Genomic DNA, 21,774 nt, shown 5'->3' with positions numbered 1-21,774 from the left:
CGCCGATGTCCGAAGGTGGTTTCATTTCACGTCTCATGAAGCATGGCAAGCTGGCCGTCTTGTTGCTTGCTTGTTGTTCTACTCGCTGGCCATGTTTGTCTGGAGACAAATGGAACATAATCTGCTTGAAGATTTCTCCTCTTTCTTTGAATGTATTGCTTCAAACTTCCTATGAACAAGCACACTTCTTCCATGAAAACAACGGCATTAATAAAAAAATGAAAAGTTTACAAAAGTAACGGCATCTCTATGTTTTGTTTTTAAGAGTACATCTCTATGCTTGAATTCAAACATGATCTCTATGCTTGAATTAGGACCATCTGGCATATGTTTACCCTCTGGAGAATGCCAGATTGACAACTATAAAAATTTCGTGTATCCTACATTAAGCTCTTAAACGCTACAATTACAAGTTGGTATAGCTGTCAGAAACTCGGCCTGATATCGGTTCACATCCTCAAGTGTAAATGGTACTGATCATCTAATTGTATGAGTGCTATCTGCTTCGAGATCAGTTCTTCGGCCTGAACCTCATTGTCTACCAAATAAAGGCATACTTCTCTCATAAACTCTGTTCATGGCTCTCGTTCACGCCAATTAATCAAACAGAACTTCGCATCGTTGGCACCATCGCTTAAATTCCACTCTATTTTGTTACAACAGTTTAAGTATAAAAAGTAATGGTGTTTACAAACAATAATATACAGTGTGGTAATTACACAACCTGTTTTTGCATCAAGAACCTTCAATTCCAAGCTGTTTGAGGGAATCTGGACTAACAAGGAATATGCCAAGCTGTTCTTGCATCGAGTAAGGTTTTGTTAACGCAAATGATAAAAAGTCACACATCAATATGCATGGATAGTCAGATCCAAGCACACAAATATACCAAACCAACAAGGATATGCACTTGGCCATTTTGGAGATAGCTCATCCCATGTAGATCTGGCAAGCATCCACCCAAGTCCGGGAAAGAAATCCGAACGATAGAGTGCATCTAAGAAGACGGTAGATCAGGGAACAAAGGTACAGAGAAAATTTATTTCAAATAATCATTTAATGCACAAATGATACGAAAAAGGGGAGAAATTTTGAAAACAAACGTACGAGGATCATGCACGAACTGTTTTTGTCCATTGTCATTCCAAGAGGAAACAGCCATAATGGACCTACAATTGTTCAATATAAAAAAAATAAAAATAAAAATAGAAAAAAATAAAAGCTACCAGAATTTGAAACTATAACTCGTATATAATGATATTCAACATATAAGAGGTTGAGTTCTCCCAGATTACATACTTATCCTTGTCAAGTAGAGTTGCTGTAGCCTCAAAGTAATAAAAAAAGTCGGGGGAAATTTCCATATCATCTGTGCCCAAGTATTTCTTTATCAGTATACTCTTTTTCCGACAATTAAGAGAAATACTTTGAGTGAAGGAAAAAAAAAAAAGGAAGAAAAACTAAAGAAAGACCATGTGACCTTCAAGTATGATTACACGGCTGAAGTTATGCTTGTAGAATAATTCATCCAATGCCCATTTGTAATGACCTGAAAAGACAGCTTTTAGGCAGTGAAGTTTACAGGACTTATAAAATAAGAAGGAAACCATACGCACGGGCAATTTTGTAGTATGCAACCAACTCTCCATCGCGTTCAGTTTGCACTGGTTTATAATCCAAGTGCTGCAATGAAGTAAAGTCAGTGTTCAAGGTAACCTGGACTGGCTGTAAAGTTGACACTATTCTTCAGGATATACATTGATGATTGAACCTTATACTCACTATGTAATGAGAGAATTTTGAGCAAATCCAACTCTTTATATAAAAAATAAGTTCATTTTGTATTCATTGCAAAGCACTCCAAGAAAATTATTGAAAATAAAATTATAAACATGATGGTTTTAACACATCAACATATTAAACAGTTGCAGGAAATGCCTCATGTACACATAAATCCAGTTTGGACAGCACAAAAAAAGCCCACCTTTTTCACTCCACAAAAGCACCACATTAAAATGAACAATACCTGCATATATGTTAGCTGATCATAACTCAAAGCCTTACTTTTAACATCAGGAGCTGATCCATCCTAAGAAAAAGTGAAAGCCATCACGTTGAGCTGTTTAGTCTCTCTTAAATCATAGCTAAAGTAGGATTTATCATTCCAATAAGACAAACCTAACTCTGTTACAGCAAAAAGAAACCTACACATGTAAATACCTGAGATACAAAAAGAGGATACTTCAAAGCAACGGAACTTTGATATCTGCAAAAATAGATAATTATGCCAGGGGTCAGATGAAAATGTATAACATGAAATTAAAAAAGAGAAAAAACATGGTATGCCAGCTGCAAAGATAAAACATACTTTAAGACAGACTTAATTGTCCTCTCTAGATAATCAGCCCGATTGCATGCCATAATAACAACTGCTGCCACTGGGACCTAGTAAGGTTGACAAAACTTGTTAGAAGGATTAGAAGTGATGAGCAGAGAGAATTAAGGAAGCTATATAGCACCCTAACCTGTACTTTATCAGTCAATTCCTGCAGGCCTTTCCCTGAAAAATTAATGAAGAGAAGATGATAAGAGCCTTGAATTGCGTCAAACAGGCGATTAAATAGAATACCACAACGACATAAAAGAAATGCGCCTGACTGCAGAAAATTTAATCAATAATTCGGAAAAACAGAAAAAATACCAAATAATTAATTAAAAAGGAAAAAGCTAACGCCAATTGACCAAAGAGCAGCAAAGGATTTTTTTTTTTTTTTTTTTTTTTAATTTTAATTTTATCAGCAAAGGAAATAAATCTGTATAATCCAATAAGATGGATATGAATAGAGAGTTCCTGATGTCTTTCTAGGTGAAAGCACTGAACCAAGCCTGCATGAAAGTGGTATTATCTGGCCCAAAAAGACAGGAAAGGAACCTTTCCAGATTATCTTCCATGCACCTTTCAGTTTTGGGGAGATTCAGAAGTAATTAATTTTGGATATTAATTTCCCCAAAATTTTCAGTGATGGACTTTTGCCCTAGTATATGGTTCAGATAAGAAGAAAACCATATTGCACACAGTAATGTTGGTCTTTGAAGCCCTTGCCATTTCAAATTAGATGTTATCAGGTTTCTAACCTTTTGAAGAAAAAAAAAAAAAAAAAAATAGAACTTGAACGTCAATACATGTTCGCTATAAACATACAGGTTCCAAGTGTAAAAAATAATCCATTAGTCATGAGTTTCTTTCTACCATTTGGTGGATGATATCCATTATAAACCAAAATTCTCAAAACAACAATGTTTATCAGATGTCATGGCATCACACACAGAAATATCAAGAGAGAGTTTATTGCAGTATTGATAAACACATACTTTCAAGTTCTTTAACAAGGACCTTCGGTTGTCCACACTTGTCCTTGGCGTTTCCTGTCCTCTGAAATAGTAGCAGTCTTAGAAGAATAAGTACCAATAATGATCTGAGTTTTAATCCGAGAGAGAGAGAGAGAGAGAGAGAGAGAGAGCACTTGAAGTAAAAGGAACATATTTAATACTATTTCATGGGTAGAAACTTAGGAACTCATTCGATAGCATCCAACAATTCCAATACCAGATCACATTGGCATTGATATCAATGATATGTCATCCAATCATAGTTGTTCACAACCTGGGAACTCATTAAATGATCTAAAGTAAATAATTGCTTGATAAAGCTTCACAAAAAAAATTACCTAACGCAATTTTAAAACAAATATGAAAGATTTGGAACTGGCTGTCGACCATCATAATTAGTTAGTTGCGGCCAAACCGAAAAGGTCCCCCCTGTTTTCTCTTCTCTTAGGACGTGATATCCAAAGACAGTTTGTTTAGATATCTATATCAGATTATAAGAAGAGAGTGAATCAATCCAGCCCACCTTCAAGTGCAACAATTCTTCCTTGTTGCATGCTCATTTGATCAATTAGTGATCGCATTTGACTCGTACAGTCGTTCTCTGATTCAACCTGTCAGAAATAAACCAATGTGAAAGAAATGCCAAAATATAATAACAGCGGCAATCACATTAACACAAGCAGGCGTCGATATGAAACAGGCTTAGACACGCACCGCGGCAGCAAGGCGGTCAGCAGATATCAATTGGGTAGCGAACAGCCGCACCCACGCGAACAAGATAATAATAAAAACTTTTTGTTAACGTACACATTATGAAATCTAAGTTTAACATTCAAGAAAAAAATAATTAACAAATAAATTTTACAAACAAACTTCCTCTTCAGCAATACGCATTCATGGTTTTAGCAAAACCATTTGAGCGACACAGCAAAATTAGTGATAACAAAGCGAGGAACTTTGGGCGTGAGTTTTCGTCTAGATTGAGAAAATAGAACACATGCATACATACACACACAAACACATACCTATAGTAGATAAGGGTTTTTGAGTGGGTACCTGGATGTAGATGAATGCCACGACTGCAGCGAGGAGAAGGAACCGATAATCGCAGACTACGTTTGCCATTTCTATTATACCTATAAGTATATATGCCATTTCTATTATACCTATAAGTACATATGTTACGTTGAAGATTTTGAATCTCTTGGATATGAATCGGAGAGATGAATATTTAAGAAATTGTTGGTTCAAATCTGCGACTGCGAGAGAGCTTAGTCTACCTCATTAGCTCTGCCACTATTCATAAGCGCAGATCAGAAGGTTTATTGGGTTTTTCATTGGCGCTTACTCAGACTCGGATCTGAGTCAACCCACGACTTGCTAAAATAGTAAAATGTTATATTTCACTCTTCATCGAATCCATTGCATAATTCTCAGCTTTTTCCATTGATCTTTTTTCTACACGAGTTTAATGCTATTGCTTTGCATAAGTAGGGCCAAATATAGTTGTTAAAGAGGCTTGAAAAAATTGAAACTTTCTCGTACAAAGACCGACTTTGATCAAACTCTTTTCTACTTCTGAATACGAACCAACACCCCTCACAAAATTACGTAGGGGGTTGTCTCGATTCATTTCAAAATCCAGTTTTTGATCTTCTAGCAGTTTTAGGTTTTCAAGAAAAATCGATTTTTCCTCACCTTTATGTGAAAGTTGTGAACTTTTTTTTTTATTATAATTGGAAAATGGTACTTCGAAATATGTACAAAATAAAGTCTTTCTGAGAAGTTTTATTTAGTTATGCAAAAGTGGTAAATTACATATAAATTATGCCTAAACATTTAGAAGGCATTTGAAAAGTCATAGAATTCGATCTGCCGTGCCGTGAATGGAACGATTATTTACCAGTTTTATGGTCAAGTGAAACCGTTCCTGATTTTGCCACTTGTTTTTTCAAATTCAAGGAGCATTTTAAAAAAAGATCAATACTAGTTCCGATTTCGAAATAATAAAAACTTTACAAAACCAAAACCAATCTAAATTCGAATTAATTATGTTTCAGGCAATCAATTCTTCATGGTTCAACCACCAACGATTTAGCATATTAAAAGCTACACCATTTATAGTTAAGTAATAAAAGGTCAATCTACTGTTTAGATCAAATTCACTTTGGAACTAAAAGATATTTGGATAATACGAGCATCTCATAATTTATTCGTGAAATTCAGGTGGCTGGCTGCCTCTTTTATTTGATGAAGATTTTATAAGATTGGCTTGATGTTCTTTTCTTTTTTTGTTAATGATTGTGGAGGATGGGGCATTCGAACTTTAGGCGCTATGCCTTGTTGCTTATTCTTCTGTTCCCCATTTTTAATCCAGTTAATTGCTTTGAGGATGCAGTAATTTTGCTTTTTCAAACGTAACTCAAGATATTTTCCTCAGAAAAAATCACGGTGAAACTTTTAATCTCTGGAAACAAAAGCTTTCACATGCTATCGAGGTTAAGGCTGCGTCCGGATGTTGAGAATGGAGTTAAAAGATGAAGAAATATTATTAAAATATTATTTTTTAATATTATTATTATTATTTTAAAATTTTAAAAAAATTATAATAATGAATTGAAATAAATTTATAAAATAAATAAAGCCTAACTACAGATTTATGGCAACAAAATTTTCCGTGATTTTAGGGCCCCAATGGATTGTCTCCACCTGCACTTTACAGAACTCCTAGAATCATTTTCCATTTCATGCTTTTTTTTTTCCTGACTGCTAAAGAAAAATTTCCTCTGCCATTCCAAACTCTTTACCAATCCTTGAAGCCCCGATAAGAAGCCCAACACCTACTCTCTCTCAGAAAATATATTGCTGCAAATTTGTAGAATAAAGAAAAAAGGAAGAAGAAGTCGAAGAAAGGTTACAGACTTTGATCTCATTCGGAGTGCATAATGGTGTTGGAAACAGGGTCTTCCTCTAATGCCTTAATAGCTCCTCCGCCGCCCAGAGAAGACACACCGCTTTTGGGCGGGCCACAAGCTTTGTCCTCACAATCCAAGACCTTTGCCAATGTTTTCATTGCTATTGTGGGTGCCGGCGTTTTAGGCCTCCCCTACGCCTTCAAGCGCACCGGTTGGGTCATGAGTCTCCTTACGCTCTTCGCCGTAGCCGTTCTCACTCACCACTGCATGATGCTTCTGGTCTATACTCGCCGCAAGCTTGAATCCCTACAAGGGTTCTCCAAGATTGCATCTTTTGGTGATTTGGGTTTCACGGTTTGTGGCCCAATTGGCAGATTCTTTGTTGACATTCTGATTATCTTATCCCAGACTGGTTTCTGCGTCGGTTATCTAATTTTCATCGGGAATACTTTAGCCGATCTTATCAATTTGAGCCCTGGAATTCTCGGATTGGCTCCCAAGAGCTTTTACATATGGGGATGTTTGCCGTTTCAGCTGGGGTTGAATTCGATTGCAACCTTGACCCATTTAGCCCCTTTGAGTATTTTTGCTGATGTGGTTGATCTTGGGGCTATGGGGGTGGTGATGGTTGAGGACGTGTTTGTTTTTCTGAAACAAAGGCCTGCTCTCAAGGCTTTTGGGGGTCTTTCTGTGTTCTTTTATGGTATGGGGGTGGCCGTTTATTCCTTTGAAGGTATTGGGATGGTTTTGCCATTAGAATCAGAGATGAAAGATAAGGACAAGTTTGGAAGAGTTTTGGCCTTGACAATGGCTTTCATCTCGTTAATGTATGGGGCATTTGGAGCGTTGGGTTACTTCGCTTTTGGTGAAGAAACAAAGGACATGATCACGGCTAACTTGGGGGCAGGCTTGGTGAGCACTCTGGTTAAACTTGGTCTGTGTGTGAATTTGTTCTTTACCTTGCCTATAATGATGAACCCTGTTTATGAGATAGTGGAGAGGCGATTCTGGGGTGGTAGCTACTGCCTTTGGCTGAGATGGTTGCTGGTTTTCTTGGTGAGTTTGGTGGCTTTGTTAGTCCCAAATTTTGCTGACTTCTTGTCTTTGGTGGGGAGCGGCGTATGCTGTGCTTTGGCCTTTGCTTTGCCTGCCTTGTTTCACCTGCTGGTGTTCAAGGAGGACATGGGTTGGAAAGGATGGTCTTTTGATGTGGGGATTTTGGTGTTAGGAATTGTTCTTGGGGTTTCAGGAACATGGTATGCTCTGGAGGCAATTCTCTCCACAAAAATGTAATGTCAAATGAGTACCAACTGGGCAGTTTAGACTGGATTTTGATCTGTCTTACCATGTTAGTCACAAAAATAAGAGGTAAGATATTGCAATATGAAAGCAATTGGGAATTGCGTTCCAGTGGTGTTTTATTACAATTACCACTATGGAGAAGTTTACATTGGTTTTATAAATAGCATCTGATGGGATAGGAAAGCAAATCTTTTCTTTTTCATTTGGTTTTTTATCTGTAGTAACGATCTGAAGAATGTACTTTGTTACAAGCATACTTTACTTCAGTTGATAGCTGTTTGGACAGTGAGATGAGATGTGATGATTTTAAATAAAAATTAAATAAAATATTATTAAAATATTATTTTTTAATATTATTATTAATTTGATATTTGAAAAAGTTAAATTATTTATTATATTTTTTATAGAAATTTAAAAAAGTTGTAATGATAAGACGAAATAAAACACTCCAAATGGGCCATCTCTGGCCATGTATAGTTGATCCTTCTTGGTGCTTTCCATTCTCAGTAATATTGATAGGGCATGCATGTTAAGATGATAGACCAAAGCATTGATATGATCTTCAACAAATCATAATAGAAATGCATGTCAACAAACATGTCATCTCTTACTCTTATATGGTAATAATGGGTTCAAATCACCAGAAACTTGCTGTCCTGTTGGACAAAACTTGTTTGAGAGTATGGTTTTGTCTGATATTTGTAGTTTTAAAATATGTAAATTTTATTTGATTTATTTAAATAAATAAATAAATATAAGATTTGTATGAAAAAATTAATTTTTTAATGATAAATTTTATTTCTTTTTAAAAAAAAAGGTATGTAGAATTTATGCACTTTAATATCTAGGAAAATAAAATTATTTGTTTTTCTCGATTTTGCGGATTGAACAGAAAAAAATGCAATAAAGTGGAGTTAGCGGACCCTGCCCAAACCATAAAACGAAAAAAGATTGGTGTTCGATGGATAGGTGTAGATTGAGATTTGCATTTGGCATGATTGTGGGCCACCCCAGGTTTGAAAATTGTTTAAATTGAGAACACATATTCCCCAAAGAATGATTATAAAAAAATAGTTTTAACTTTTTTTCATGAAAAATTATAAAAAAAATAAAAATAAAAAATAGGGAATCCATCAATCATTCAAATCTAAATCTTGCCACCAGTATGAACACCAACATCATTGTCAATTTTGTTACATCAAGACAAAATCATTCAGATCACACCGCGTTTATGGCAACATAACATACTCATCAGTGTGTAATAAGAAAATTCTCTGTAGATTCCTTTCAACAGGGCTTGAGACTGCCCCCAACAAACAAGCTAGGAAAAATAAATGGGAAAAAAAATTAATTTTAAAGTATAAAAAATAAAAAATAAAAAAAAAAGGCGGGTGGGGATACACAAGGAGAAATACAAAAAAAACTATATTACAAGCAATTGGTGGTTGCAAAGTAGCATACTAGGACAAACCACTCCAAAGATAGTATAGTGAACAAACAGCACTCACAAGAAGATAGTAAACCACACGGATAAGGTGCATTACCACCCACCAGCTAAAACGCACTCCAATTATCTACGGTTCTCTTAGGAGTTTGACTCTCCAATGACGTTCTAAATGGCTCGGATCCAAAAGGGTCCGAGTCATCAAACGATGGGAATCCATGACCTTGATCATTGTCTCTACTGCTGCGAACTGAATCAAAGCGTGCTAGTGTTTCCCGCGGGGCTAAAAATCCAGTGTCGTGTGAGCTGAAAGAATCAAATCTTGAGAAGCTGTCAAAAGAGGGTCCTGACGCCTCGTAGTAATGCGGTGAATTGCCTGAACTGAAGAGTGGTGTGCTAGGAACTGAATCATCAAAACTAAATGCACTCTTCTTCTGGAAAAAGCCTCCTCCTGCCTGAGGTGACTCCGTTCTGATAGGGTTTAGACCAAAATCCCCAGATCCAAAGAAATAGTTCTCTCCATTTCTTCCTTGATCCGTCCCCTATTCAGTTTATTCATGTTAGACAAGGCATTTTCAAATTACATGTTGACGGGGAGCACAGCATGGTAATGACCAAACATAAACTTCAAAGAGACAGCATAAGCTGTAGAATAAAAGCTCTGCGGGCCATCTACAGAATTATCAAATAGAGGATGTAGTTTTGGTAACGTTACATCAACTTATGAATTTTTTTTAAGGAATACATTCTTGTATACACTGGAGATTCTGAACATGTCCTATGTCCTTAAGCTTTGGCCTCCCTTCCAGTTATTTTTCTTCACCATATGTTTTCTTATTTTATACCACATTTTCAATAAAAAAATATTAACAGGACGTGCTTCTAGCATGATTTGAGCAAAATTTCAATAAACGTGGGGTAGAATTTGCCTATAAAAATAAATTTGCATACCTTGGAAGTACTGACTGGATTAAGGCCCCACACTGAGTCCACATCATCATTAGTGTCAAATGTTCCCCAAGTTGGTTCATCAAAACTCTTATCACCAGAAAACACAGACCCAGCACCCCCATGATCGCTGTACAAAACAATTACATACTCAGCTATATGCACATAGCTTATAATAATTACATCAAATAGAGGGGACAACCTAGAGAAAACATTTGAATTTAGCATAGAAGCAATAAAAACAACAGATCAATGACCTGTCAGGTAATCAAGTACTACTGTTTACCATGAAGATGGGATATTGTATACACAAATTTTCTATTCATGTAGAAATGAGCGGGGTCATCACATGTAAATGTTCTCCATGCACATGCACTTCTAGATGTTGCCTTTTACAGCCATGTGTGAAAAACATAAAACATGCTGCATACGAGGATTAATGATGAGATGCATAACTTAGATATCATCATTTCAGGACAAAGGAGAGAACATAAAAAATTTGGGAAATGTTATCTATTACCGATATAATTTCTTAGGCATCCTCTTTTATATTCTATTGAGCCACCGTATCATTTCACTTTATTTTTCATTTTATTTTATTGACCTACTACAACTTTTCACAGGCTAAAAAGACCTTTAATTGTATTTTCTTTATTACCACAATAATCCCACTCGATTTTTTGACACTAAGATTAAAAAATAAAAGGTTTGAAGACAAAATATTTCCTACCATTTATGATTACTATTTTTTTTTTTTTTTATAAGTCATTTATGATTACTAATTCAATAGAGGGAAAAAAAAACTTTTCACCTTATAGTGGTTATTGATTTCCCATTACTTGTCTCTTTGGCTTTCCCCGCCACTTAATTCTTCTATCATTTTATTATTATTTTTCCAATAAAGAAAAACAGACTATACATCTTTTGGTTGATATTGACTCTTCAGTATTTACCCCTTTGGCTTCATTACCTCTGAACGATTCTACTTTGAACTCTTTGTATTCTCACCAGTTAATTTTGATGTTTGTTAAGATATGAAAATTGTCCTTCCTCAAGATTATAAGAATGTTCTTGCATTTTAGACTCTTTGCGACAGAAATTTTAGACAATTAATATATGATAGTAAAGTGAGTCTTTCTGCGCATTGCATGGGTCGATGACTAGTTTTCATTAAATACAAAAATTAGAACAGCAGAAGGCAACACAAAAACAAACAGATGTCAAAAAGAATATCTCATATCAGACAGGCATGAAAGCTTTCTTTTCTTTTCTTTTTAACTCTCTAAATTCATTAGTGATAGGCCCATTAGTAATAAGAACAGTATGATACATTGTTGAGTAAAATGCATCATAAACAAAATGAAGAAGCAATGACTTCAAAAGAAAATAATTACAAATCTCAATGGACAATTAAAAACAAAGAACATGTCTTCAATAATGAAAAATACATTTCTATCTTTGTAATTGACAGTTGGTGGTTTAATAAATACTTATTTTACTTATAAAAAAAAATAATGAAAAAAACATGTGTGTTGGATCAAAAAGTATCGATCAGGAAAATATTTACTACGCAGAAAATTAACAGAAATCTGTAGAAGAATACCTTTGATAATCTTTATCACGCGGTGAAGCATCGGCATCCATTGCCTTGTCAAAGTTAAAATCTGGAAATTCCCTAGGTGGACTTTCAATAGCACTCCTTGCTACAGGGCTGATAGGAGTACTTTTTGCCAAGTCATCTTCACCTTTATTATACGCTGACCCATTTTCAACACCATGTTCATTCATAATCTGTGGCTTTTCCGACTTGGTATCATCACTAGGTGAAGCAGCAGCAGTTGGGCTCTCAATTGTGGAGGCTTTTTCATCCTTCACTGATTTAAATTTCTCCCTTGGAGGGGCTATGACATTTTGCACATCAAGAGTAAGCTCCTTGACAGAAGAGAACCCTGAAAATTGTAGATTATGCATGAGCCAACATGAATATTACACCCCAGATCAAAATTCTTAAGGACAGAAAACCACCACGCACAACACAGATAAAACCATTATCACCTCTGGTTTACAGGAAACAAGCCACAATCAATGTACATTACATAATTGACAAATGAAAAGTACCAAAATATTCCCAATAATTATCATTGTATATACACTGAAATAACTCTTCTCATGTATTATCATATAGCAATGCAAGACTGGAAACTAATGCGTCACATGCTAAAAGGTGAAAACCACTTGATATGCCTCACTAAGATCTCTTTAAGCTGCGAAGTAAGATTACTTTGGTGCTTGTGTAATTATTTTTGCATACCTTCATCTTCAAACTTATCCCAATCTTGATCCCAGTCAGCAGCACCCTCTTGGATGCCAGGTTGCCAGCCTTAAAATAATTAAGAAAAAAATATAAAAAAAAATTTCAGTCATCACAATCAAACAGAAAAGGCAAAAGCAGTACAACCCAAGAAGGATGAATAGAGTACAGAAGCCTACGAGAAGGAACAAGCTCTTTGGTGGCCAAATCAACCAGGACAATCATGGTTTCTTACTACCAATTGGAAAAGGATTCAACCATATCCTCAAAGGAACAAATACCTTTTTTGATCGGTAAATAAGGTTTTATTGATCACAAGAATAGGCAAAAGCCCAAGTACATGGGTCATATACAAGAGCAACGCCTAGGAGTGATGTTCTAGTGATCCTCAAAGGAACAAATATTGACAAACTTCAAGGAACCTTCCTAAAAGGTCACATTCTACAATCTTACATTTCTTCAGAAGAAGTTTGGGAAAAGCCAAGGAGAAAATTTGTAGATGTCTGGAAAGTTCACATTTGCCATGAGCCCTACTTCATTCCAACTTGAAGCACAGGTGTTGTATTATTTATATTGGCATTATCAAAGTTTTCATTTGAAGTTATACATATATTTTTTTATAGGTTTTTTTTTTTTTTTTTTTTTTTTTTTTTTTTTTTTTTTTTTTTTTTACTTATGTTAAAGAAGCAAGGCATTGTCCAATACACAGGAAGTTATACATTAGCATCCTATGAAAGTCCAAAGCCTTTGCCGACTGCTCTTTATCCTCGAACAATGCAAGCCAAGGATATAGGTAAAATGTCTTGTGGATGCCACATAACAATGTTAAGAAAATGGAGGACTGGCGACTGTCTAATTTGGTAAATGGAATATACAACATAGTGAAAGTGTGACAGAAGCGTACCAAAGGGAAGCTCAGTTAATGTTGCTGGTTTCGCACGTAAACCATATTTCTTGCAACGCCCATTGAGAGCTTTCACTAGCTCATCAAGGTCTGATTGGATATGATCGGCACGAACCTGAAAATTTCAGTTGAAAATGAACTTCAAAGTTTCTAGAAAGGCATGCATAGGACCATATTTGTTAAGACATACCTGGAGAACACCATCAGCACTACCATCTTGTTCCATCTTGACAATTGCCTGATATAGCTCCATTTTCTTCTCCTGTAAATAAATAGCATAAGATATAACTGTGAGGAATGAAAATGCCACTTTTTTTATAAGTATAATATCAAACTTCTAATACGTGAATGACTAATGGAAAGCTGCTTATGGGTCATTCTTAAAAAGAAGTAACAGAAACCTGTAAATCATGAAATGTAGCTTCTCCGAGGGGTAATTTAGAGGCTACATCACCAACTTGCTTGTATTTGTCTTCATATTTCTTGGCTAGGGATTCGACCTAAAGCACAGATGGTTTTCCTTAAGCACATGGTTGTAAAAGAAAAAGGACAGAATATACACAAGCTCTGCATCCAAAGATACCTCACGTTTATCGGCAGATGTCCTTTCTATGATCTCGTTAAGGCGATTATCACATCTGCTCTTGTATAGAACCTAGTACCAAAGTGAAAAAGAAATTAAAGGAAGACATAGCCAAATAATTAAGCATTATTGCTTCCAATATTACTTATAAAGTGTGCAAGACTATAAAGAGAATAGTACAACACGTCTAGTTCCCAGACAAAGAAATGTGATGTTTTTGCATGGTTGGCCCAGCTTAATATAGATTGCAATCTGGGAAGCTTCCACAGAAAAAGGAAAAGGTCTACAAACAAGATGATTACATTAGGTGGAGTGTTTTCTGAAAATAATGAAGAGGATTATACCACTAAATACATGTCCCTGCTGCTAGTATCAAGATGTTTTTTTTTAACTGTCAAAACCGTAGTACATTAGTTTGCAGAGAACTGCATATTTGGAAGCTCCTCACTTTTTGTCCTTATCTAGATCTAGTGCTCACATCATATCCATCCACATTTGCAATGTAATTTTCTTGCACATATGCTCACATCATATCCGTTCACTGGTTTAATATGATCAGTGGCTCTCCAGGTGATTATTCATATTGGCAGAATCAATATTTCTGACGTAGAAGTCCATACCTTACCAAGAAGGAACTATTAGATCTCCAACAACAACAAGAGGTTGACACATGCAATGGAAATAATCTTCAAAAAGAAATAAACAACATTAATTACTCACAAGTTCCTGCATTTTAACACGATAAAACTCAATTTTCTGTCTAGATTCCAAAAATTCTTTCTCCAGCTCTTCTACCTACAATGAACAAAAAGAATCAGGTCAAAAGGATGCTCAGTACTCCTAAAGGGAACAAAATGGCATCTAGATTAATACAGAAAAGCAACCAGAAGAAAATGGGGGGGGAAATTTTGCAAGTCTATATCTAGTCATGCCCTAGAGACATCAAGAAATGGCTGATAACCAAGTAATATTATGAAAATCAATGTCACAACAGATAAGTTTAATGTTAATGCTACCTTGACATAGGCCTTGGAATTGGCAGAATGAACTAACGGAAAACGAAATTAAGGGCAAAACCAAAAGTTAATTCAAGGTTGTAAGACCATTTCATCAAATTATTTAATCCGATATTGTGAGAGCAATACCAAACGCTTGGTTGGTGATGGGGTAAATTGCTAGTGACCATAACCCCATAATAGGGAAAACCCAAAGCACTCTGGTTTGAAAACACAAGGTCTACAAATCTAGAAAAGATAGATAGTAAATTTAAACTCTTGGATGCTAAATAAAGAGGTTACAGAGAAGAATGGGCTTCAAAGTGAAAATAATTCATGAAGAAAAGAACAGAAACTTAACACTGATGTGGATCCATTTAGAGGGAGGAGGAATAAAACAAGTGGCCCAACTTCACCTTTCATCCAAATGTAATTTAAAAACCTAATGTTGTTGCTTTACACCTAGATATAAAAAATAATGAGAATCCAGTAAAAACTGGAAAGGTAGAATATCTAAAAAACAGGTACTGTGAGAAATGGAAACAGAATAAGTGCCTTTTTATCAGCCTCTGTCGCTTCTTCGAACTTTGAATTGAGCGAGTTCTGCTCCTCCTTACTTAGCTGATTTACAAGGTGCTTCTCCAGCACTGGTACTTTTGATTTCTGCAGATTGGCCTCTGACCCTTCAGCCTGGGGACTGCAACTGGTGGCCTTGGAGGTCTAGCTGCAACAGCAGTTATATTCCGAGCGGCAGAACTAGGAATCCCATGCTGTTGTTGAAGACCTTTGAACAAAAAAGGGCATAAAGATAGGGCTAATTTTCAATAAGTCATGCCAGTTAATATAGTCTAGATGATTATGGTGCAGAAGAGTACCAGATGGAGGTCGCCATGTTGTGTTGGTGTAGTTGGTCACAGATTGACCAGGGGTCAATGAAAACATAATATTGCTTGGAAGCACTGCTGGAAGAGGACGTCCTTCCCTATACCTCTCCATCAAATAAAGAGCAATACAGAACTCCCCAAGAGAAAGCATGCTATCATTATCCTGATCAGATAAGTCCCACACCTGCTTTAAAATCTCTGACAAATATAAACAATATATAATGGTGAGAACAATGAGACCATGAGATTAAAAGTTTCCACGAAGATATTATCTGCATGAAACATAAATTGGACAAAACACACGGCATAGCCTTAGTTCAGTGTTGCAACTACATTTGCTATTGGCAAAGGAGCTGAAGAAAATGCACTCTTATGACAATAGAATTTGAAAGATATCAAGCCTCACATTTCTCAGACCAACACCAATATTTGGAATCCAATTAACTTGGAAACTAGTGCAAATAAGATACTCCATGACTAGAAGGTTGCACATCAAACAGACCAACACCAATGGCTTTATTAGTCATGGTAGTGAGCCATACAACAACATGCTAATAAGGAGGTTGTGCAATTTACGGGTGTAACAACCAAACATACTCAAAAGCACATAAAACACAACTGGGAAACTGGGCACTTGAAGACAAACTAAAACTATTGACAACTGTACCATTCAGGAAGTTAAAAGGGAGAAACAACAAAATAGTAATCCATTCAGACTGATTGCATCTATAATGCATTCAGACTAAATGAGTATACGATAAACAGTAGACCTTTGATTAACCATATCTGCAAGAGTAAGTGGCATAAAACCCACAGATAAATTACTAGTAATTATTAGTTATTTATACTTACGGGAGAATGACGGGAATTGAACCCGCACAAGGTGGATTCACAATCCACTGCCTTAATCCAGTTGACTACATCTGCCCCTATGCTCCATGTAGTACAAATTACATGGAGATTGCAATTTCTACCAGCTGGGAAAATATTATTTAAATTAAACTGCAAAAGAATTATGCCCTTAGTCTTGCAACAATGGACTGACAGGGATAGCATATAACTAATCTTTATAATTAAATATTTCTACTGTATAGGTAGATCTGAAACACATGTACATGTGATATTAGATATTAATCAGGTATATATTAACTAAAGATATATCTATTTAATATCTAATATTGTGGGTGCCATCATTTCTAAGGTTACTTTAAATGGCAAGGTCCATGGCGAAAAAATAGTTCTACCTCTTGGCAGTCGCCAACTCAGAAATAAATTCCGGGCTTCTCCACCAGTGATTTTCCCATCTCTGTCTTTGTCTACTTCAATGAACACCTTGGTATACTTCTGAACATCAGTCTGAGTCATCCTAGGCCATGCCAGCTGGGATTGACTGGAAACAGAACTCTCAGCTCCAAGTGATATTCCAGATGAACTAGATGCAGTAGTAGTCTGTGTTGAGACCTTCTGGTTCTGATTCTCATGCGACCGGGCCTGCTGAAGCTGACCACCAACAGGTTGCATTGTGAGTGAACCCTGCAAAGAATCAAAGGCATTTGGCCTAATAGAAGGCTGGGTACCAGCAGATACTGGAACAACAATTGATGAGACCTGCAAATTGCCTGCAGAAGTTGTATGCGCAGAAGAATCTTGCTTTGATTGAGATGGCGTAGCAGAAAAGACATCACCTCCGAAAATAGAGTCAGAAGCAAATCCATTTCCAGATACATTCAGTCCTTTAGAGTCCTTAGCTGGTGTTCCCGATGGCTTCATTCCAGATGTTGCCTGTGGTCTAGGTGGTAATGCAGCGGTTGATCCAGATGCTGCCAGCCCAAATTCATCACGAGTTGTTGAGGGACCTATCCCACTGGCTGATACTTGTGAGGCTGCTCCTAGTGAAGCTGCACCTGTCGTTCCACCTACCCAGCCACTTGAGCTGCTTGAGTTTGGAGGGCGGGGTCCAGTCACGGCAACTCCACTAGGTAATACTTGTGGAGGCCTCAACAGCTGACTTCCTTGTGAAGGAAAATGTTGCTGATTCATAACCACATTTGGAGGTACTTGTGGTCCTCTGATCGCAACATTGGGGAGGACATTGGAGGAACAGCACCAACCTGAGGGCTAGGTGCTGCTACAGTGGAATTGAGCTGAGGTGCAGCAGTGGCAGTCAAATTGATCTGTGGTGCAGGTATTTTAGCTGAAGCTGGGCCATATAATGCTGCCTTTACTATTTCGGGGGTTAGGTCTCGCTTACTTTGTGCCACAGTTACAAGTTTAAGGGCATTATAGAACTCTGCCCGACCAAGGAAACCACTCTGGCTCTGGTTGGCAATTGCCCATACCTGCAGATAAAAATAAGATATCAATATAAATGAAAGCTGATTAAATCAGATACTATCTCTAGTTCAGTCCGTCCATACATCTTGTCCTCGTATGTGCCAAAGAAATACAACCGATGTACACAAGAAGTTACAGAACCCACCAGCTCTAAAGAGTTGGCAAACACTCCTCGAAAAAGAAGACTTGCCATAATGATATGCTTGGGTTATTCTATTACATGGCATACTACCCCAAGTCCCATGGCATACTACCCCAAGTCCCATGGCATACTACTCCAAGATGTCATACTTTTTATCTCCAAACTTTCCAATGCCAACTCTTTAAGACCCATCTGATTCACTGAGGAAGTTCCTAAAGAAAAGCAAAAATAGAAAAAAAAAATGGAACACCAAACATCTCTAATAAATAAGGTAATGGGAAATTATTTGTGCAGTCGTAGGGTGTGCAAGATTCATGCACTCCCTTTAAAAAAAATTGAGGCCCACCATAACAAAGTGGGTCTTTTCATGTGGGTCCCAGATTTGTCCCACTATTTTTCAAAGGGAGTGTATGGCCTTATGGTATGTATGCCCCGTCCCCAGGCCAAATGGAGCCGGTCACTTTGTTAGGGTGGGCCCCACTATTTTTCAAAGGGAGTGCGTGGGGCTTGCACACCCTAAGACTGTATCTAGCATCACTCCGCAAGTTGCCCTCCATGAGAACTTTCCAAAGAGACAAAAATTAAAAAATTGAAGAAAAAAAGGACTACCTTAGTAGGAGTAAGGGCTACACAATTCCAAGGACATCATTATGCTCTATCCCAAAAGTACCTAATGAAATGTTAGAACCTCATCCTTTTTTATTTGTACCTGTACCCACCCTCGCTTATGCTCTCCAACCCCCAATACATGGCTCCTTTAGAACACTAATTCCAAATAGGCCTCCAAATTTTAGAACTTCAATGTAACAAACCTGCTTTGCCCCAGGAGCATATGTACTCTACTAATTTAACACTTCCCCACCCCTAGCGCCCAGCTTCGCCCCAGGGATATGCTCAAAACTTTAATGATAGCATCATACTGAACCAACCATCTTCCAGATGATTACAGTTCATGTATTGTGATTTACAACTTGTGTTGTAGTCTGCACTACTGCAACTTATTACCAAATAAAATTCTCAAAGACCGATGTAAGCATTTCTTGGCCCCCTTGCTACTACAATCTTCCTCAAAAGCTTGGTTCAACAAAATACACTGGAAAATGCAACCAAATGGAGTAATGGTAAAAAACAACGTAGGCGTGCTAAAAATCTATTTTATACCGAAAACATCACACGAATTCTAGAACTTATCGAAAACCAGCAATCAATAAGAGGATTATACAATTCTAAGCAAACATCAACAGCTCAAACCACTCATAGACTGAAATTACTAATCAATTCGATCAAGAGCAAAGAAAATATGATTGAATTACACAAAAAGTCACATGCGAATATGTATATGTGTGTGTAGAAATATACCCGTACACAGAGATCTAGGGAGAGAGTTACCTGCGCAAGAACCTGCTTAGGCAAACCGGAGCCTTGGAAGAAGCCCACGGCTTCCGAGCCGCTGATTCGTCCATCACGGTCTAAATCGGCTCGAAGAAAATATGCATCGAACAGATCCACATTCGACCCTTGGTTCTGCGCCGACGCCATCTGGGTGGATTAAACAGCACGGGCCGATTGAGTCCGAGTCTCGCAGATCAGAACATGGAATCGAAGGCAGAGCGGAGAGCATGTGCATGAGAAATGCTAGACGTGGGAAAGCAACCCGAACAATGACAAACCAAAATCAGAGCAAAATTCGAAGCCCTAAATCTTTCAAATTTTATTGCTTCGGCCTCTGTTTCTATGTTTTCTTTCCTTTTTTGATTCGGAGGTAAAAAAAAAATACAGGAAAAAGAAAGAACAGATGGAGAGAGCAGACAGAGGGGATCGGAAGCTTTGTAATAAAAATAAAATAAAAATGGTCGATGTCATTTTAATTTCCTAAGGACAAAAGTGCCTCCATCTTCATTACAGTATTTCAATCCTACCACTGGCCCAGTCACCGGCCCATTATGAGCTCGAGTAATCTTATTTATCATCTTAAAAATATTAGATGATAGATTCACAAGTAAAATATAATAAATAGTATCTAATCATCTAATATCACATCATAAAATTATAAAAGGATAATAAAAAGAATAGATGATGAATAGATTTAAACCATGTTTAGATAGTAAAATGAAAAGAAATGATTTTAGTTGAAAGTTTAATAAAATATTATTGTAATATTATTTTTTAATATTATTATCATTTTAAGATTTGAAAAAATTGAATTGTTTATTATATTTTATGTAAAAATTTAAAAAAATTATAATAATAAAATGAGATAAAAACGTTGAAACAAGCATGCTTACTCTCTCCTTCCTCTTCTCGTACTATAGAGTAATCTTTGGAAACTTCGAAATTGGTAATCACCGACCCATTGGATATCAATCAATTAAAAATGAACGCTGCTCGGAGTATTTGGAAATGATTTGTATAGTTTTATAGTGTATAAATTGTGCGTATATTTTTTTAAATGGGTAAAATTAGGCAAATAAAAAATATTTATTTAAAAATGAGAGATTTTAAAAAAAAATTATGCAAGATTTATATTTTAAGATTGTATTTAATATTATTATTTCAATATGAATTATTTTTACTAAGATTGTGATTTCATATCAATTAAAATAAAAATATTAAAAAAATGCAAAAATGAATTTAACAGACAACTAAAGGAGAACAAGACCGGTGCCCAACTTTACTCTGATGAGATGCATGAGCACGCGGCCCTCGCGTCACTGCGTGACCAGGCCACGAGGGAGCAGAACTGTCAACTGCCTCTATTGCATCCACACAAGAGAGAGAGATTGTCCCAAATGTTATTATTCATTTTATATTTTTAAAAAAATAATTTATCCATAATATTTTATATAATATATTATATAATAATATATTAAATAAAATATATTTTTATAAAACATCTTATAAAAATAACATAATTTTATAAAAATATATCTCATTTAACACATTGTTATACAATATATTATACAAAATGTTGTGGATATATTATTACTCATATTTTTGTATCTCAATTATACAAAAATAATAATATATACAAATTTTAAATATATAAGTTGCAGATAGATTTTTATAAAAAATTATACATTATCATGAAAACAGCTTTCGTAATATTTATATATTTAAAACTTATATTTAAAATTACTCATTACACAAAATATATAATGCATTTTAGAAGTTATTATCGAAGTGATTCGCGTATGAAACAAATAGCCCAATAGTAAGTATGGTCAGAGATTGTAAAATTAAAGATAAAGAATAATTTTTCATCTTAAAATATCTAAAACTTTCGCTTCCATTGTGAGAGAATTGTAATTGTTTTTCATCAATCACTTGTATCTTATTCTGTCCACGTACAAGTAATTACAAATTACAAGTAAAATCTAAAATATAATTGGGACATAAAAGAATAAAAAAAAAAAAAAGTTGAGCTATGCTCTTCAAAATCCACACCATCTTCTCTCTTATTTATGTGGTAGTATTGAAAGTATATGCATTGTTAAGGTTGTGTTTCGTATGCTTGAGCTAAGTTCCTACAACCTGGGCCATGATGATGATGTCTACTTGTGATCACAAAGATAAAGGTGGACTCGGTGGTGGTCTAAAGAGCATCCGATGCTAAAGTTAGTTA

General features: G+C 36.0%; 3 protein-coding genes across 3 annotated transcripts; 1 reads left to right on the top strand and 2 right to left on the bottom strand.

The window, feature by feature from the left end:
* Positions 1 to 815: 815 nt before the first annotated feature.
* Positions 816 to 4,515, bottom strand: LOC121256024 (alpha-1,3-mannosyl-glycoprotein 2-beta-N-acetylglucosaminyltransferase-like). Its single transcript, XM_041156631.1, has 13 exons — positions 4,448 to 4,515; positions 4,105 to 4,156; positions 3,910 to 4,001; positions 3,373 to 3,431; positions 2,526 to 2,560; positions 2,369 to 2,445; positions 2,221 to 2,266; positions 2,027 to 2,089; positions 1,617 to 1,683; positions 1,481 to 1,549; positions 1,300 to 1,369; positions 1,108 to 1,169; positions 816 to 997 (listed from the first exon to the last, which is right to left on the bottom strand). Exons 1-13 carry the CDS (start codon positions 4,513 to 4,515, stop codon positions 849 to 851), a joined length of 909 nt encoding a protein of 302 aa, XP_041012565.1. The 3' UTR covers positions 816 to 848.
* A 1,557-nt stretch (positions 4,516 to 6,072) lies between these two features.
* On the top strand, positions 6,073 to 7,878 carry LOC121256021 (amino acid transporter AVT3B-like). The gene has a single exon (XM_041156624.1). The coding sequence runs from the start codon at positions 6,336 to 6,338 to the stop codon at positions 7,596 to 7,598; it is 1,263 nt and encodes a 420-aa protein (XP_041012558.1). The 5' UTR covers positions 6,073 to 6,335; the 3' UTR covers positions 7,599 to 7,878.
* A 1,139-nt stretch (positions 7,879 to 9,017) lies between these two features.
* Positions 9,018 to 19,986, bottom strand: LOC121256017 (epidermal growth factor receptor substrate 15-like 1). The gene is given in 15 exon segments (XM_041156619.1): positions 9,018 to 9,593; positions 10,003 to 10,129; positions 11,603 to 11,948; positions 12,311 to 12,379; positions 13,215 to 13,329; positions 13,405 to 13,476; positions 13,616 to 13,714; positions 13,798 to 13,869; positions 14,518 to 14,592; positions 15,348 to 15,482; positions 15,485 to 15,576; positions 15,668 to 15,874; positions 16,921 to 17,760; positions 17,763 to 18,015; positions 19,542 to 19,986. Coding segments are annotated over 15 exon segments (3,084 nt in total). The 5' UTR covers positions 19,692 to 19,986; the 3' UTR covers positions 9,018 to 9,161.
* Positions 19,987 to 21,774: the final 1,788 nt, after the last annotated feature.

Source organism: Juglans microcarpa x Juglans regia, chromosome 3D (genome assembly GCF_004785595.1).
Source record: "Juglans microcarpa x Juglans regia isolate MS1-56 chromosome 3D, Jm3101_v1.0, whole genome shotgun sequence".
NCBI classification, from domain to species: domain Eukaryota; kingdom Viridiplantae; phylum Streptophyta; class Magnoliopsida; order Fagales; family Juglandaceae; genus Juglans; species Juglans microcarpa x Juglans regia.
This window is presented reverse-complemented; position numbering and strand designations above follow the sequence as displayed.

Coding starts and splice junctions, on each gene's coding strand:
- LOC121256024 (XM_041156631.1), bottom strand. CDS start 4,515: ATGGCAAACGTAGTCTGCGATTATCGGTTCCTTCTCCTCGCTGCAGTC. Junction 3,432..3,909: donor ATTGTTGCACTTGAAGGTGG/GCTGGATTGATT, acceptor ACTATTTCAGAG/GACAGGAAACGCCAAGGACA. Junction 2,446..2,525: donor AATTGACTGATAAAGTACAG/GTTAGGGTGCTA, acceptor CAACCTTACTAG/GTCCCAGTGGCAGCAGTTGT.
- LOC121256021 (XM_041156624.1), top strand. CDS start 6,336: ATGGTGTTGGAAACAGGGTCTTCCTCTAATGCCTTAATAGCTCCTCCG.